This window comes from Dryobates pubescens, chromosome 19, assembly GCF_014839835.1.
Source record: "Dryobates pubescens isolate bDryPub1 chromosome 19, bDryPub1.pri, whole genome shotgun sequence".
In the NCBI taxonomy this organism is placed as follows: domain Eukaryota; kingdom Metazoa; phylum Chordata; class Aves; order Piciformes; family Picidae; genus Dryobates; species Dryobates pubescens.
In genome coordinates this window covers 5,069,950-5,088,232 of record NC_071630.1, presented here as the reverse complement: position 1 = coordinate 5,088,232, position 18,283 = coordinate 5,069,950, and the positions used below count along the sequence as shown (strand labels likewise).

The 18,283-nt window shown below is 49.3% G+C and overlaps 1 protein-coding gene across 1 annotated transcript; it reads left to right on the top strand.

The window, feature by feature from the left end:
• Positions 1-392: 392 nt before the first annotated feature.
• CMTM3 (CKLF like MARVEL transmembrane domain containing 3) lies at positions 393-14,190 on the top strand. The gene is made up of 5 exons (XM_054170222.1): positions 393-550; positions 7,394-7,549; positions 9,942-10,037; positions 11,479-11,596; positions 12,151-14,190. The coding sequence occupies exons 1-5, from the start codon at positions 446-448 to the stop codon at positions 12,177-12,179; spliced, it is 504 nt and encodes a 167-aa protein (XP_054026197.1). The 5' UTR covers positions 393-445; the 3' UTR covers positions 12,180-14,190.
• Positions 14,191-18,283: the final 4,093 nt, after the last annotated feature.

Here is an 18,283-nt window from a genome sequence, read left to right as displayed (position 1 = left end):
CCTCAGCATCCCAAGCGAGCAGCCCGCGATGGGAGAGTTCAAGGCTGACACAGGGGCGGCAGCGAAGGGATGGAGGGCGGGCAGGGTGACCGGGGCGGCTCCCTTTGGGAGGCAGAGGAGCGCTCCCGGGCCGGCTGGGGCTGCTGCCGCCCGGGCGGCGGGAGCTGTGCGGGGCAGAGGCGGGGAGCGGCTCGCTGAGATCCTCTGCCCCTGTGGGACACCCCCACCCCCCACCCCCCCAAGCTGCTGTTGCGGGGCGCCCCACACCCCTGGGGGCCGCGCTGAGCGCTCGGCCGCCACCCCCCAGATTTAGGGATGCTGAAACTTTTTTTTCACGTTTCCGCAGTGTCACGATTTCCGCTTCCCTCCTTCACAAAAAAACCCACCCCCACCCCGCGCCGGCCCCGCTCCGCGCCAGCCCGCGGCCGCCGGAGCCGCCGCAGCCATGGAGGAGCCCGCGGGGGCCGCGCCGCCGCCCGGCCTGCGCTCGCTCCTGCCGCCCCGGGAGCTGCTCCGCTCCCGCAAGGGCCAGCTGCTGCTCGCCGAGGCGGTAAGGGCCAGGGGATCTGGGAGGGCTCGCACGGAACTGGGGGCGGTGGGGACAAGCAGGGACGGAGCTGCTGCTGAGGCCGGGAGTCCCGGCCTGGGGTCCCCCGTAGCGTGCTGGTCATCTTCGGGGCAGAAGCGGTGTGAAGAGGTACAGCTCTCACCGCCCTAAACTGAGGGCACCTCTCGGTGGTGTTGCTCTGCCCCATCGCGGCGTGGTGGGAGCGGAGGGCGAGCCGGGGAACAGCCCCACCCACATGGGTGAAGCTCAGGGCTGGACCTTCAATCGATTGTGGGCAACAGAGCAGGCTCATAAACCAAGATAAGCCTCAGGTTGGGCTTCCAGCACCGTAGCTGTGTTCCCCTTGAGCTGGAACCCCTATTTGTTTCAAAAGGGCTTTGACTTTGTTTCAACCCCTTTGCTGCATGAATCCAGTGACCACTGCTGCCCCCTCTCCACCTTCTAAGGCCACGGGGCACACCTGGGTTACCAGGAAAGGTCCTGCTCATGGATTATGTGTGACACGAGCTAGGGGACCATGATCTCTCAGCTTCAGTCCCAAGGATGCTGAAAGCTGTGCCCAGCCCAGACCTCACAGAGGGGCACCCTTACTCATTGCTATTACCTGGAGGTGTTCAAGGCTAGACTGGATGATGCCTTCGACAACCAAGTCTACTTGAGAGGTGTCCCTGCCCATGGCAAAGGGGTGGGAGTAGATGACCTCCAAGGTCCCTTCCAAGCTAAGCCATTCTATGATTCTGAAGTCAGGGCTGGTGGCAGTGATCACAGACCTTTGATTTTTGGTGTCCCTCTTGGTAGAGAAAGCTTCCCTTCCTGGGGAATGAGCATTTGACATTCAAGTCACATTGTAAGAGGAGGTCAGTTGCTTGAAATTAGACCTTCAACATCATTTATACTAGAAATGAGGAGAAATTTAAACCCTAAGGTCTCTGTAATTCTAGTTGGAGTTTTGACAGCAGGCAGTCAAACATCAAGACAGCTCAAACTAGCAATCAAGCAGATAGAGCTCTGTCCAGATGTGTTTCTAGCTATCCACTGTGGCAGCTCTGAGAAGGAAACAAGGAAATTGAAGCACAAAAAAGGGGAAGAAACTGGCAGGAGGCAGCACTGCCAGGCTCCCTGAGCAGCCCTTCTCTGGGCTGTGGGCACTGCCCTGTGGCAGACAGCATGGGCAGCACTCAGGAGATAGCAGGTTGGCCTTGAAGGGCAAACCCATTCATTCAGGAGATGAGAATGACTTCTGTGGCAGGGAACATGGGCCCCAGGCTGGGTAGCAGCAGGCTGTGAGCTCTACCACATCCACCAAAATTGCTGTAAAACTTGCAGGCCCCCCTCCCATCCCTCACAGCAGCTGTAGTTTACAAACCCACAGAGTAAGGAGATAGCAAAGCCCAGCTGATGTTCTCCCTTGGGCACCTGGCTTTGCTGCATGCTGTAACATACTAGAGGTAGATTTTTACAAGCTTCCAGCCAGTAAGTTGTGACTTTCAGAGAGCCTGGCCTTTTAAGCTCTCCAAATGATGACATCTTTGAGTAATACTGTGTTGGTCATGGGATCAGACTCACCCTTTTGTTGTCATAGAGAAGTACTAATTATTCCTCCTTGGAGTAATAAAAACTGCTCTGTCTTGAACAAAACAGGGATTTATCCTTCGTAACGCCACTCTGGGCTTCCTGAGGGTTTGGCTGGCTGGAGGCAGCTTTAAAACCCCATCTGCTGAAGCTCTCTGAGGGCTCCTTGCAGGCCAGCCCACGTGTTCAGGATGTCGTTTCCTGGCAGAGGGGAGGCAGCAGCAGTTTCTCTCCAGTTTTCTCACCTTTGCCAGAAGAAATCATTGAAGACAACACAGGCTTTAGAGTAAGTCCAGTTAGAAAAATGCAGTGGCAAATCAGAGAACCAGCAAGGCTGGGAGAGACCTCTGAGATCCTCCAGTCCAACCATCAGCCCAACATCACCATGGCCACACCCTTCTAGAACACCTTCAGGGATGGGGACTCCACCACCTCCCTGGGCAGCCTGTTCCAATCCCTGACCACTCTTGCAGCAAAGTCATTGTTCTTAATCTCCAACCTAAACCTCCCCTGGCACAAGCCCTGCTGCTGGTGCCGGTTGCTCCAAACCAAGTCAAATTAGTTCTGAGGCTGGGAAAGGGCAATTCAGGAAATCCAGCAGTTGCCTCCTTTAAAAACTTTAAAACCAGTTGAAAACTCATTGCAGATGAGTCCCAGGTTAAAGCTCTCCCAGTTTAAAGCTGTCTCCCATATTAAGGCTTTGTATTTCTTGTCTTAAATGTTTGGGTTTTCCTCTCTGACACAGCAGTGATGTGGGGTGGGGTTGGATTCTGCATTAGTGTATGTAGAACGTTCATGGGATAGGGTCTTGTGTTCAGAAAAAATGAGGTTCTCATTAGCCTTACCAAATGCCTCTCTCACATTATTACTCAGCAGCTTGGCAAGTCATGAGAAGTGCACTTTATTGCTCTGGCTTTAAGGCCTTGCAAACACTTGGCATCTCTGCAGGTAGATCAGAGCTCTCTGCTGGCTATGGGAGGTGCCTGTAGTCCTGCAGTCAATATTCCCAAACCATCACAGACTGAATGCAAAGCAGCAGCTTGCAGACACATCTTGACCAGGAGATGGTTACACTTCTCTTTTTGTGGCTGTGGCAGAAAAGGAACACAAGTTGGCTCCAGCAGATCACTCAGCCCAGTGACTGTGCTGGCTGTGTCCCAGGTGGAAGTAATCTCAGTTAAGAGTTTTGCCCAGTAGAAGCAGCTGGCAAGCAATGCTGTTCAGCAGCCATAAGTTATAGCAGACCCACTCAGACTCTGTACATTTGGAGTCACAGAATAGATTGAGTTGGAAGGGACCTTCAAGATCATCCAGTTCCAATCTCCTGCCAGTGGCAGGGACATCTCACACCAGCTCAGGCTGCTCAAGGCCTCATCCAGCCTGGCCTTGAACACCTCCAGGGAGGGGACATCCACAGTCTCCCTGGGCAGCCTGTGCCAGTGTCTCCCCACCCTCAGCATAAAGAATTTCTCCCTAGTGTTTCTAAGTTAAGACAGCTGCCACCCTCACAGCCTGTCCCCTTCCCTTGCCCTGCTGGAGGTGGCTGGGAGCACTGGTGCCCACAGCACAGCTCCAGGCCTGCCAGGGAAGGTGGCAGAGGCAGCTGCACCAGGAGCTCAGCGCTGCAGGCCAGGGGTGCTTTGGTCAGGCTGGAGGAAGCTGCTGCAGCCACTTGAAAATCACATTTGCACACCTTGTGTTGTGGAGGGAGTGTGGATCTCCACAGTACTAGGCTGTGCTCTTCATGGCAGCATTTGAGCTGCTCTGTGGGCTGCCAGCCTGAGCATTCTAGTGCTTTTTCTAGAACAAGTCAGGCTGGTGATGAAGCCAATTACTGCTAGAAGCTTAATTAATTATCATCTCAAATTTTATTCAGAGGAGCAAGTTCCTCCCCTGCTCATTTTCCTTTTGATCTTCCTGCCCTATGAATTTTTTATTCTACCTGGGGATAGCTACACACCCACAAAGAAGCTGTAACATCAAGGACATGGATAAGCTTTGCTGTCTCTCTTGATCCTCTTTATCCTCACTGTCTGGTTCCTCCACTTGCTAATCACCATTCTCTCGGACTTTCTCTTTTCCCTTCCTATTCTCTCCCCATACCATTGTTTTGTCCACATATTTTAACTCTTCTCTTAAGCTACTCACTTTTTCTAAATACTTAAGTTGCTGTCTTGAAGGTCAGCATAGAATCATAGAATCATCCCTCTTGGAAGGGACCTCTAAAGGTCATCCAGTCCAACCCCCATCCATGATCTTTTCCCCTCCTAAAGATGCATTTTTCAGTTCCCTCTGTCTGTGTTGGGAGCATTTACCAGCCACTCTCACGCCTGCCACCAGAGCTTGTCCAGGCAAGGTCTATGCTTAGAATACATAGAATAAACCAGGTTGGAAAAGACCTTCAAGATCATCACGTCCAACCCATCAACCAATCCAACACCACCTAAACAACTAACCCATGGCACCAAGCACCCCATCAAGTCTTCTCCAGAATGCTTATGCATTCTGCTGCTCACCCCATCTGTTTTAGTCAAGTTTTTGTGTTTGTCCTGGTGTCTGCTTTAACTGGCATCTCCTTAGTCCCCTGCCACCAGCATGCAGTGACACTCCCTTATGTTTTTAATTCAGCTGTGGTAAATGCAAAGTTGTCCTGTAGAAGGTTGTGTCGGTGGCACAAAGGATGTAAACATCACCATGCCTGTTTTTCTCTTCTTTTCCTGTCTCCTGTCTTTTCAGTCTTCTCTGAACTGACCTTCATAACTGAAACCTCCAGCTGCTCTGTGTAAAGCCTCCTTGGAAGAAGCCCCCTGTGCCTTCCTCTGGCTCTGTAATCAGAAAGCAATCTGAGGGGAACCAACAACGTCACCTCCACGACCAGTACGACAGAGAAGTGACTAAACAGCAGAGCCCAGGCAGTGATCTGCTTTCTCTCTGCCAACAAACACTAACTAAAAGCACTCTTATCCAACAGAGATCACCACTAGCCACTTCTACAACTGTTTCAGCAAACCTGTTCCATGGAGCAGGCACCTGGCTGCAGGGAGCAGAGGGCACTGGGGCATGTTGCAGCTTGCAGTGGTGTCAGACAGCTGCAGTGGGGCTGCGCCCCCTGCACAGGAGACTCAGCATTGCCTCCACCTCTGCCATCAGCTCAGCCCTTCAGCAGCCCTCCCTCCCCAAGCAGCACAGCGCTCTCCAAACACTGCAACTAACACTGTGCATTGCAAGCTGGTGGTGTGCTGAAGGATCACTTGGTAGTGTCTGGCCCGGCTAGAAAGTCCAGCAGCACAGTATTAGGTAATAATTACATGGGGGAAAAGTACTTTTTGAAACACAATACCAAAGAATTGCCTTTTAAAAAGTAATATGCAACAGTTCTCTCTCTTCTATGTACTTTCCCACTCCCATAAAAAAGGTGCTCAGTAAAAAAAACCAAACCAACAAAACCCCCCCAAAACTCAGGCTGCTGCTTCTGCCAGGACTTTTTATCACCTTACCACTGCCAGGCTATGAAAGGATCCTGTTCTCTTTTTGCTCCAGCAGAGCTTTCTGTACCCAAATCTTCCTCCACAGTGAAGCTGGCAACCAGCAGTGCAGGAACAGCTCAGACTCCTAGCTGCTATCAATGCACAGGATGTAATCCCAAGGGAAAAAGAAGCCCCCTGTGTAAACACAGACAGACAGAAGTGATAAAACACTGAGGTTTGTTTGTTTGCTGCCACAAGCTGCAGTGCTTGGCGAGTCTGAAAGTGCTAGAAATGAACTTGCAACAGCATTGAGCCTCACAAACTTCCTCTTTAGCTGTTTGGGGTTTTTTTTATCACAGAGCTGTCAGAAAAACTGCAAGATGCCATTGCTTGACCTTTCTCTGAGATCACTTCTAAACACACAGAGCTTTAGGGGGAAAAAAGGTACAGAACAAGTGTGATGTGCAGTGGCTCATTTGATGGTTTTCAGAGGGGTCAGGATGAATTCTGAAGGTTGTTTTTAAGTCTGTTGAGGTTTTTTGAGCAGCTTTCACTTTGCCAGATGTTTCAAAGTCATGAAGGTTGGAAAAGTAAGTGAGGAGGTGTTCACAACTTCTGGTCCCAGACTGGTACATCAGTGTTTGTACTGGGGGAGGAGAGGTAAATCTGTAAAAGTGCCACACCAAATGCTACAGTGAGTGCCACTGCAATGAAATGGTCAGACAAGAGGAGAGGTCTACTCACTTTCAGAATTCAGAGCAAACAGTGGTAGGTGACATCCAGTATTGCTCAGGGAGTCTGTGCACTCCACCTGGCTAAATCAAATAGAAAGGAGAAACCTTGTCAAAAGCTGACAGCTTTGTGGGCTCCTGCATTACACAGGGCTGTCCCCAAGTGACCCAGCAGATCTGGCATGAAAATGTACCTCAAGGCCACCACACAGCCAGTAGTAGAGTTAAGGAATGGCTGGACTTGATCTTAACGTTCTTTCCCAACCAAAATGATTGTGTGATTCCTTGGGCCTTTTCAGTCTCTGATGCCTCCAAAATGAGGACTGATGCTTGACTGGAGATCCATCATCACACTTCATGTCAGATCCTTCCCCTTTCACTGTTACCATTCCATTGCAGTCAAGGGACATCTTGCCAAGGGTTGTTTGCACAAGTAGCCGCCCTGTTAACTAGACTCTAAGACAGACAAACAATATTTCCCCAGATGCCAACTTCTCCAGATCAGACACAGCTGGCAAACTGGAATGCTGGCTGATGCTTTTGTCTCTTCTGCACCTTCCCTTGCACCAGCAGGGATCCCATGGACACACCTCCCATGGGAGCCCCTGGTCCTGCTTCTGCCATAAGTTTCTGTTTGCACCCCCAGCTGTTAACAGCAGGGGCTTGGGCACTGTGCTGTGTTTCAAACCACACAGGAACCTTGGATTACCATAAACCTGATGATGACAGAAGACAAAGGCTCTTGGTTTCACCTAACAGCTTCTGCCAGCAGTGTCCCACTCCATGTTCAGCTTAATGCTGTCAGAACAGTTTGCAATCCAGAGTGAATGACTGACTCCAAGAGCTGCAAATTACTGAGCTCTCCAGAAAGTCAATTTCACAGGCATGGAAATAAACACCATCACTTGAGATTTATTCCATGCCAAACAAGAGAATTCCTGTGGCCCAAGCACTGAGAGCCCAGCATCAGGGACAGGAGCACACAGCTCCACAGCTGCTCAGCTGCCCGAGGCTCTGCTGCTCCATGCCAATAACGAGTTTTCCCTTTACTCTAGGTACTGTCATTTATCATCTTTATCTGCTACATTGCATCTCTAGCTGCCTCTTTCATGATGGCACCACTCCTAGAGTTTCTGCTGGCGCTGTTTCTCTTTTTCGCCTACGCCTCCAAACTCAATGAGAAGTTTAAAGGACTGCACTGGCCGCTGGCGGTAAGTGAGCTCTGCACCACAGCCCCACAGCCGGCGTCATGCAGCAGAACACTGCTGCTGGCTTGTGCAGGAGAACGTTCACACGGGGTGTTAGGAACAAATCCTTTGCAGTGAGGGTGGGCAGACACTGGAACAGGCTGCCCAGGGAGGTGGTGGATGCCCTCTCCCTGAAGGTGCTCAAGGCCAGGCTGGGTGAGGCCTTGAGCAACCTGGGCTGGTGGGAGATGTCCCTGCCCCTGGCAAGGGGTTGGAACTGGATAACCTTCGAAGTCTTTCCAACCCAAACCATTCTAGGAATCTATGAACATGAGCAAAATAGAGGAGTTCAAGCTGTTAACAGCTTCAGCCCTTAATTAGAAACTTGTGCTTGAAAACCTCTGATGCAGAAGGTGGCAAAGCTCTCTAAGCTGTGCTGTACCACGTCCCACAGCTGGCTTGGTGCTGACAGACAGCATGGCTTTAGTAAAGCACAGAACTGATGCCCAGTTCCTGGCAAAGGGCTCAGTGCTGGAGCTTCAGAAGCAGGCAACATCACAGAAACCTTGAATGTTAGGGGTTGGAAGAGACCTCCAGATATCACCCAGTCCAACCCCGCTGCCAGAGCAGGGCCACCCAGGGCAGGTCACACAGAACACATCCAGGAGGGTTTTGAATGCCTCCAGAGGAGGAGATTCCACAACCTCTCTGGGCAGCCTGCTCCAGGCCTCCAGCACCCTCACAGTAGAGAAGTTTCTCCTTATGTTGAGGTGGAACCTCCTGTGTTCCAGTTTGTACCATTGTACCTTGTCCCATCACAGGACACCACTGCAACTAGCACCTTCCTGACATCCATTCTTCAGATGTTTGTAAACATTAATGAGATCTCTTCTCAGCCTTCTCTTCTCCAGACTAAACAGCCACAGGGCTCTCAGCCTTTCCTCATCACACAGCTTACCATCAGCCTAACTAAACCTGACCCCAGCTGGGGGCTCCTCAACATTGCTTTAAGTAATCACCTGTTCTGCCAAAGTATGCTGAGCTCCTCAGGTCAGTGCTGTTGAGATGCAGTCCTCCTGACTGGGAAGCCCTGCAGCTCTTGCCCATGCTCACAAAGAGCCACAGGATGGCTCTGTTGCTTCAAAGAGACATTTGTCCAGCGACACAAAACACTTCCCAAACAAGGCACAACTGAGCCCTCTGGATTGTCTTCCAGCACAGTCCAGCAGTAGTTTGTCATAGTACCATCTGAATTGGAGCTCTCCATGGATAAAAATAACATTAGCAAGGCCGCTGGTGGATAACACACTAGCAGTGGCTATGGCACTGTGCGTGGTTTCCAGCTGGAAATCTGAGTGCCACCATTTTCCTGTCTTTTCCATGTGTCTGATTCCAGAACAGAGCCAAGAAAAGCACTTCTGTTATTATGCCATTAACACATTCTAGCAGAACCATGATAACTGACCTTGTCCTGACTTCACAGGACTCCAGTTTCTTGGAGGATTTGGGTTTTGAGGCAAGATCTTACCTCTCTGCTCTGAAAAGGCAGAAGATCTAGTTGTGAGCAGAGGTAAAGATGCCAGGACTAAGGCATGCCCTGGGGATCACAGCTCTTTATTTACTAACACAGTGCAGAGGTGTTCCAGCACATCACTCTGCCCTCTGTCCCAGGGTATGGCCCCTGCCCAGTAGAGCTGCAGTCCCAGCACAGAAGCACACATTTGAGTGACAGCAACAGGGAGAATCACAGAATTGTTTGGGTTGGAAGAGCCCTCTAAGATCATCAAATCCAGCAGTCAACACAACCATGGCCATCAAACCATGTCCCCAAGTGCTATGTTCACACCTTTCTTGAACACCTCCAGGGCTGGTGGCTCCACCACTTCCCTGGGCAGCCTGTTGCAATGCCTGACCTTCACCTCAGGCTGACTGTTGGAGTTCCAAGTGGTCACACCAAGTACAAACCATGGTTTTAAACAGCAAAGTGTTTGGCTCCTGAATGAGGAGTTCCTACAGACAGGCCTGCTGCTCTGTAGAGACAAGCACATGGGAACTGGTTTGTTCCTCCAGAGCCCTGGGTGCAGAAGGGGTTCTGCTTAAGATAAGACTTAAAGCACTTCAAAAGTCCTTCCATGAAACTTCCATGCACTGCAAGGTACATGTCCCAGAAGACAGCCCTTCTCACCCTGCCTGACACAAGCCTGTTAGAAGGAGGATTTACCCCAACATCTGTAAGAGCCTGTGCCAAGATTCTGGCCACCCCTCCTATTCCCAGATGAACAACTCAGCCACTACAGCACACCAGGCTGTAGCAACACCAAAGGCTTTCAGAGGTCATTTGTGAACTGGCTTTTGGAGGAGTGTGTGTGCTGGGTGCCCTGACTAAGCTGAGGACACAACTCTGCCTGTTTTGCAGGACTTCCTCCGCTGTGTCTCTGCTGCCATCATTTACTTTGCCATTTCCATTGCTGCTGTCTCAAAATACAGCGACGGAGCATCCAAAGCAGCAGGGGTAAGTAGACCCAAGCCTTCCACCTCAGTGTTTTGGTGAACTGCATGCAGATGTACTTCAGAAACAATTCCAGTCTGACCCCACTGCAAGGAGCAGAAGTTTCTTCAGTTAACTGAGAGTTGGATTTGCCTAGAGCGAGGAAGAAATGGTCACTTATTTCGAAACACAGGGTCTGAATCAAGGAGTTGGGTTTTCATCCTAACAGTGTCTACTAGGGAAGGGCACCTGTTGTGCTTTTTCATTTCACTGGCTGGCCAGGGAAGACCATAGAGTCACAGAATGCCATGTTGGAAGACCCCAAGGATCATCTGCTCTAACCTTTCTAAGTGATAGTGGAGTTGCAGTGAGCTGGCCCAGCACCCTGGCAAGCTGAGTCTTCAAACTGCCCAGTGCAGGGGACACCACTGCCTCCCTTGGGAGATGATTCCAATGTCTGACTGTTCTCATGGGGAAACATTTTCTTCTGGATAAAGTTCTTTGTTCCTGCAAAGAATGTAAAGATCCTTAAATGGAGGGGAAAATAAAAATAATAATAAAAGAAATCAAAGCTGAAACTACCAAGGAAACTCCCAGTTCAGCAATTTCAGCCTCCTGCCTCTAGTGCTTCATTTTACTTGGATGAGCTGAAAGGAGCAGGGTCATTTTACCCTCCAGGGTAAGGCCTGCCTAGGAGAGAGCCTTGGCTGTCAGGACTTTGTGTGCAGGAATAAGACACCAGCCTCTCCAGCTGCAGCCTGACTAAGCAGCAATGATGCATGCAAGATAAAACTTGCATAATCGTTTAAAACACCAGGTAGGAACAATACCCAAGAGTGGTAGCCAGCACCCCTCAGCAAACCATCCCAAGGCATACACAGTGTCAGAGCAAAGACCTTGCCTAAGCCTTTGTCACTCCATTTAGCCATGGAGCAATCCCACACAGCATCTCCTCTAGCTTCCCAGCCTGAAAACCTAGCTGTTTGTGCTAGGCTGTTGCTGCTTGGGCTCCAAACAGGTAACTCCAGAAGCATTTGCTCTCAGCCTAGGTCACTCTGAAATAGACACATCTCCTTGCAAACCAGGACAACAGTATTTCCTGAGAAACTGAGCTGGTTTCTTGCTGGCAAAGAGATGCCCTGGGATGGTAGAGGTGCAGGTTATGTTCTCTTGCAGCACAGGGCAACGCTGATGCTCAGAACATGTGCAGAACCAGAGAAGGATGTAGCTTGGGGAAGGCCTGAGTAGAGCAGCTGCAGGGATCCACTCTTCCAGGTCCGCTGTAATTTAGTTGATGCCAGTGGGTCACAAAGACATTTCCCTTCCCTGTCTTTTTAGAAAGACACAGACCAAAACAACAATCAAGGCCAAGTTTTCTTTCAGATGTTTTCTTGTGTCAGACTTATATTTTGGGTTGTCCTTGACAGCCAGGACCTGTTGTTAAAGAGTTCTTCTGCCACTTTAGGTGTTTGGGTTTGTGGCCACCATCGTGTATGCCATTGATTTCTACCTAACCTTCAATGACCTGGTGACTTTTCTCAAGCAAGGCAGTTCTGATGCCCCTGAAGGGCACAAGTCAGAAGGTAGGTAAAATTCTCCACCCAGTAGGAGATTTTCTTCTCAGCTTGATCCTTCACAGGGCAGCAGGAGCACTCACTCCCTAAGAGCAGTTTCTCTTCTTGGCTACTTTGCTTTTGCCCACAACTATGCAGAATTCTGAAGCTGCTCACTGAACCTCTACAGCCCTGCTGAGATTTCTTAACATCTGGAAGCTGCTGGCTTGCAGAGCAGTGCAGATCCGTGACCCACAGCACACAGCAACATTCCGGTCCAGGAAGGATGTCCTCAGCAGGCAGGCAGGATGTCTTCAGCAGGCTTCCTCTTGCTGCTCATGCTAGCAATCAGCTCTCTGCAACAACTTCTGTCTATGTTGAAGTGCCTCTCAGCAGCATTTCTCAAATCCTTTGAAAGCACTTCAAGCTCCCTCCTGTTGATAGGAGCTGTCATTTCACAAGCCCTTTCTTAGACACGCCAGGTCCTTTGAAGCAGACACCTGCTGAAGGGCAGCACCCAGCAAGAGGCAAAGCTGACATCGAGGTTTCCAGTTCTCACTGTGGTTCCTTGTTTCAAATTGCAGATGAGAACTCTGATTCTGACTCAGACTGAAGAACCAAAGATCAGCCAAGTGTGAAGGGAAGATGGTCAAGCACTTTCCTCTGCTGAATGCACTGCCAGCTGAAACATCTCCCTCACTTCAGCCTCAGTATCCTCTTTCCACCTCACTGTGGAATCACCAAAGCACAGACAGGGCAGTGATGTGGAACAGCAGACAATTCCCAGTGCCATCATCAGACACTCCTCAGAACTACAGATTCTGCAGTAGGTCAGCCTGCCCCAGAGGTCTGTAGGCCAACAGCACATCTCAGTTGTCCCTCCTCGCTCAGCACAAGGTCCTGAGTCCACAGGGATGTGGTATTTAGACACATTAAGTAGAGCCTTTAATATACTTTCTTCATTCCAAATCTTTTAACACTTAGAGCTTTTATACTGCTTGCTGTGCCAAAGAAGAGAGGCTTGGAGTGCCTCCACTCTGTTTGTATTTTTCTTAACTATCTAACAGTATTTCTGTATCTGAAGTCTGACTATTCCACTCTCAAGCATTGAATGTGTAGGTTGTAGCTAACATGTTGGTTTCAATACATTTACATCTCCTGCCTACCTGCAACAAGAAAAAGTGACAACTGGAAGCCTGCAGCAAGAACAAACCTCAAGAGCGTCACTGTGCCACAAGGTAGCTGGTTCATTGTTCACTATCACTTCTTTAAGCTGCTTGGATGGGGTCACATCCCATCTTCTGCAATTTCCATCCCAGATAGGAGGCAGAACATCATCTCAGCAGACCCCTTCCTACCATTGCCCTTGCACCTGTTTGCAGATACAGGCAAGGAAGGTTTGCCAAATAGCAGCTAACAGCATCCACCCAGCAAAGCCTGCACAAGGCAGCACTGTGTCTCATGCTCTGCGTTGTAAACCCTGGTCCAGAAGGAGCAGTAGTGCTGGGTTCACAAAACAGAGCTGCTTCTGTAAAACTCAGGATACCTGGGCCCCAGGAGGGCAACACATCCTTCCCACTGTGAAAAGGCAAAAACCAACCTCTAAACTAAAGGATGGCTGCAAGGAAATTCATGTTCCCAGCCCCCTGCTTTGGTGCCTGTCTGCATTTTGGTTTGGTTTGATTAATCTGGGTTTTTTTCCCCCAGAAGGATGTTTCAGAGTTGTTTCAGTTGGAAAAGACCTGGGCAGCCTGGTCTAGCAGGAGGTGTCCTTGCTCACTGCAGGGGGGTTGGACAAGATGACCTTTGAGGGTCCCTTCCAACCTGATGCAATCTGAATCATCAACTCCAACCATCAACCCAACACCACCATGGCCATCAAACCATGTCCCCAGGTGCCATGTCCATACATTGCTTGAACACCACCAGGCTCATGACTTTAGTATTCTGGTGACAAAGCCTTCTGAATTTACAAGAAAGTATTTTGATGGGTACCACAACCTACCTTGAACTATTTGTGTCCACCTCTAAACACAAACTGCTTGGCAAAGGCAGGACATGCTCCTTATGCATGGCATCAGGCAACCTGGAGACACTTCCAAAAAACCACAGAGCACCAGAACAGGCCTCAGCAAACAGCAACTGACATGAAAGCAGAATGTAGCAGCAGAGGGGCAGAACAACAAAGGCAGAATTGCCCCTTGGGCTCCAGTTCCCTGCCAGCAGCTGGCTGCTAAGGGCAGAGCCCAGTTCCTTGTCACAGCAAGCAGGTGCTTGGGAAGGTGCTGGCCAGGTTCAGAGTTGTCTACAGGCAGCTCTTACATCTCCTGTTTCCACACCACTGAAGGAAATGAGAGCAAAACAAATGGTTGCTTTGAAATGTGACAAATCATCTTTGGTTTTTTTAAGGCAGAGCTCTAGGGCAGAGCTTCTCCTCTCTGAAATTCCACCTTTTTTGCTTCTCTATTGTCATATTTTACTGACAGGCACTGTGATGCCAGGGGACCTGGGCTCAGTTTTATATTCCATTGGTTTGTATTTCTCTTTTTTGTTTTAATTAAAGTATGTACTGCATGTCACAGCTGCAAACTAGTGCATGGTTAATATTTAGAAACCATGATGGAATAAACCTCTTTTAATAGAAGTGTTGGGTGTCTTATTTTAAGACTTGGATTTACTGCCTTGCTTCTGACCAGAGTAACAGGACTTGAAGAAACTCCATCAGGCAGGATGCTGTGTGGTGGGGAGGTGGACAACAGCACAGAGCCAGCACTGAAGACCCATCACTCGTTCTTGCACATCTTGCAAGAAGGAACTTCATCCTAGGCATATAAGCATGGAAGAATTGAAGCACACAAAGCCAAAATGAAGCCACAAAGATGATCCATGGGCTGCAGCACCTCTGCTGTGAGGACAGGCTGAGGGAGCTGGAGTTGTTCAGCCTGGAGAAGACTCCAGGGGGACCTCAGAACTGCCTTCCAATAGCTGAAAGGATCCAGCAGGAAGGCTGCAGAGGGACTTTTCATGAGGGTGTCTAGAGACAGGACAAGGGGGAATGGTTTGAAGCTGAGGCAGAGCAGGGTTCAACTGGAGCTGAGGAAGAAGTTCTTCAGTAAGAGAGTGGTGAGACACTGGAACAGGTTTCCTAGGGAGGCTGTGGATACCTCCTCCCTGGGGGTGTTCACAGCCCTGCTGGGATGAGGCCTTGAGCAGCTGAGTCTAGCTGAGCGGTGTCCCTGTCCATAGCAGGAGGTTAGAGCAGATGTTCTCTGAGGTCCCTTCCAACCTGAGCCATTCCATGAATTGGTTGTAGCCCACTCAGTAGACACTGAAGATGCAGGATTCTTTCTTGGCTCAGCTGTATATTCAATAACATTGTCAACAGCAATCTCTTTAGGCATGCTGTACTCTCAGATCTGCCAGGGGGTTTTAGTAATTTCTTTTTCACATTGGAATACTAAAAATCAACAGAAGCAGCAAACAAAGTGCTTATTAGTTGCTTCAAAAATACTTCAGCAGGCAGGCAGTAAATTGCCTGTCCAGAGTGTTCTGTTATTAGCACTCAAGAATTTGATGGTCTCATTCATTTCTAAGCTGTTTGCTCCCTGGGTCAAGTACCTGTGTAAGATTCCAGCCTTTTATTTAACAGGGCCTGTTCCCCTGATTATAACAAAATACACTGCTGTGTTCTGTGAAGAGAATTTGGCTACAAATACATCAAGCCAGTTTTGATTTGGAGGGGGCTGATTCAGTCTTTACTTTATCTCCTGCCAGCAATACTGCACTGAGCTCAGAGTGGGGCAGAGGAAAAGTCTGCCTGGGCTGTTCAGTTGTTTCTCTGGGTTGTTATTTTGGGGGTATGGGGGTTTTGTGGTTTGTGGGGTTTTTGGTTTTGGGGTTATTTTTTCCTTCTTTTGGTTGGTTGGTTGTTTTTCCTTATTTGACAAGAGCAAAAGAGCAGCAGTGCTGGGGTACCTGCAGCCCAGGATACACCACACAAGCACTTTAACCCTTGGACTTCAACAGCATCAGGTACCCTATGGCCTGACCACTAAGCAGGGCTAATGGATCCACACCACAACGGCTCAGACTCTACCACAGAGGCAAAATGAGCCTGGCCACACCGGAGCAGAGAAGTTGTCCCAGGATGTGACTCAGTGGAGTCTTCCACAACACATCAACAGTACCACAGCCTTCATCTAGCTCCACACACACCTAATCCCTAAGCAATGCTTCATGAGCATCACCCCTATTGCCACATCTTTCCACAACACCCATTCAACCCTCTGGACATTTCCACAGTTCCTACCCTTAACAACTCAGTGCGTTTATTACCTTGCACCTAAAACACCCAGAGACCAACAATTCCAACTGCATCAGCAGGACTTGCAACCTCCAGCCCATGAGGTGGCAAAGCATTACCCACTGACTGCAAAACTCTTGAGTCCAGTACCTGATGCTGCAAACCACAGGATGCTGCATTTCAGCCCCTTACAGCAGAGCAGATTAAGGCATTTCCACAAGAGCAATCCCACCACAGCCACTTTGGCAATAAAGCCATCTGCTCTCTGCTACATAAAGCCTCTCCAGCAAGGACTCTTCTATGTGGCTGTTCATTTACAACCTACCTGGTTGTTCATTAACTTCTTCATCTATGAAATTTGACTTGCTAGGGATTGTGGCAGCCCAGTCCTCTATTGTCTCAAAAGTCCTGTGGCAGGGCAGGGCTGATAGCCCCTGAGGAGTCTGTTAACACAGAATCACAGCATTTTAGGGGTTGGAAAGGACCTCCAAAGATCACCCAGTACAACCCACTTGCCAGAGCAGGGCCACCTAGAGGAGGTCACACAGGAACACATCCAGGTGGGTTTGGAATGTCTCCAGAGAAGGAGGCTCCACAACCTCTCTGGGCAGACTGCTCCAGGGCTCCAGCACACTCACAGTGATGAAGTTTCCCTTCTGTTCCCCTGGCACCTCCTCTGCTCCAGCTTGCCCCCACTGCCCCTTGTCCTGTCATTGGACATCCCTGAGCAGAGCCTGGCTCTGTCCTCCTGACACTGCCCTGCACATCTTTATCAACAGCAATGAGTTCACCGCTCGGGCTCTTCTGCTCCAAGCTCAAGAGCCCCAGCTCCCTCAGCCTGTACTCACACAGAAGATGTTCCACTGGCTTCAGCAGCTTTGTGGCTCTGTGCTGGAGCCTTTCCAGGAATTCACTGAGGTCTTTCTTCACCTGAGGGGCCCAGAACTGGACACAATATTCCAGATGTGGCCTTCAGCAGGGCAGAGTAGAGGGGGAAGAGAACCTCTTTCAACCCCCATGGCAGAGTCTTGCTTAGCGCATTTAGGAAGGGCACTTGCTGAATTGTCAACTGACTGACCACAACACTTGGTATAATGAGCTTCTGTGTTGCCTTTAGAGATGAAGAGAATGTTTCCATATTTTCATGTCCATTTATTAAACAGGAAGTCCTTCACAAATGATTCCATATCATATTGATCAAGATAAGTGTTAGAAAACTACCATTTTCCCTACATACAAAAATACAGACTTTTACCACTATGAAGACATGATCAGAGGAGTACCATGAAAATCCAGAGAGCTCCAATCTTCAAATCTCAGAAAGAAAAAGGGCGGGGGGGGAAGGAAGGAAAACAACTAAATTAGAAAAGAAACAATTTACAAAAAGTATTGTGCCCATATACAAAAGACTGGAGAAGCAAAATGAGATTTAGAACTGATAAATACACCACTCAAATTATGCTAGAACAGGATGGATTTCAAAACCAAGGCTGCCTCTTCCTCCACTGCCAGACAACTCTTCAGCTTGTGGGTTCTGTTTAGCATGAACACCAAAAGAAAAGAAGCACACAACAGACTGGGAAAATCATTTCTGGTGTGAAACCAGCTTGGGGGTTCCATGTTCTTGTAGAGCTGCTGTGCCTCTGGAATTGGTTAATGTGAACAGCACAGCTTTCACCTACAGAGCTGGGAGATGGAAGCTGGAGCGGTGGATGCTGAGCAGACAGTGATCACAGCTGGAAGGTGCTGCTACAGACAGCATCCACCTCATCAGCTGGCCCTGGATGCAGTTTGAGAACTTCCCAAAGAAAGTCATGTCACATTGTTTCGAGGCTGTACCACCTCCATTTAGCTGGCTTGGGATACTCCTGATCAGGATTTAGTGAAAAGAGAGCACCTGATCTGCAGTCCCCTATGTCCTTACTCAGGCAAAATTCTGCCTGAGTAACAACAAGAGTCAGGTTCTGCACTCAGGGTATGCTTGGAAAATTCTCCTTGGCAAAACATTACCATTTTTCTTACTTCAATGGCAAAACACCAAGGGCATTTCACAGCAGAAAAGGAAAATTGCACTGCCTTTGCTCAGCCCAGGATGGAATTCTCTCTGTCTGATACCCCTGAGCCTTGGCAGTTAAAAATCTGCTGGTGTAGGGCCTATATCCCTAAGGGATCAAGTCCTTCAGACTCCTCAGACACCATAAATTATAAGCTAGAATCAAAATGTTTAGGTTAGGCCTGCTGTGCTTTAACAGAGGGCCCAGAAACAGCAACAAGGCTACAGATTTCCTATACTGAGCATCTCCATCCACAAGCCTCAAGCAAAGAAATCTGGAACACGACCTAGCTTCCACCAGCTTCATCTCCATCTCCCAGGCAGCAGCTGAAGGCAGAGCAAAAAAATGCTACAATCCTTT

What these genes read in the sequence shown, in the direction of transcription:
- CMTM3 (XM_054170222.1), top strand. Translation starts at nt 446, where the DNA reads ATGGAGGAGCCCGCGGGGGCCGCGCCGCCGCCCGGCCTGCGCTCGCTC. An exon ending in GAGCATCCAAAGCAGCAGGG is followed by an intron (nt 10,038 to 11,478) that starts GTAAGTAGACCC and finishes CTGCCACTTTAG; the next exon opens with GTGTTTGGGTTTGTGGCCAC. An exon ending in TGAAGGGCACAAGTCAGAAG is followed by an intron (nt 11,597 to 12,150) that starts GTAGGTAAAATT and finishes TTCAAATTGCAG; the next exon opens with ATGAGAACTCTGATTCTGAC.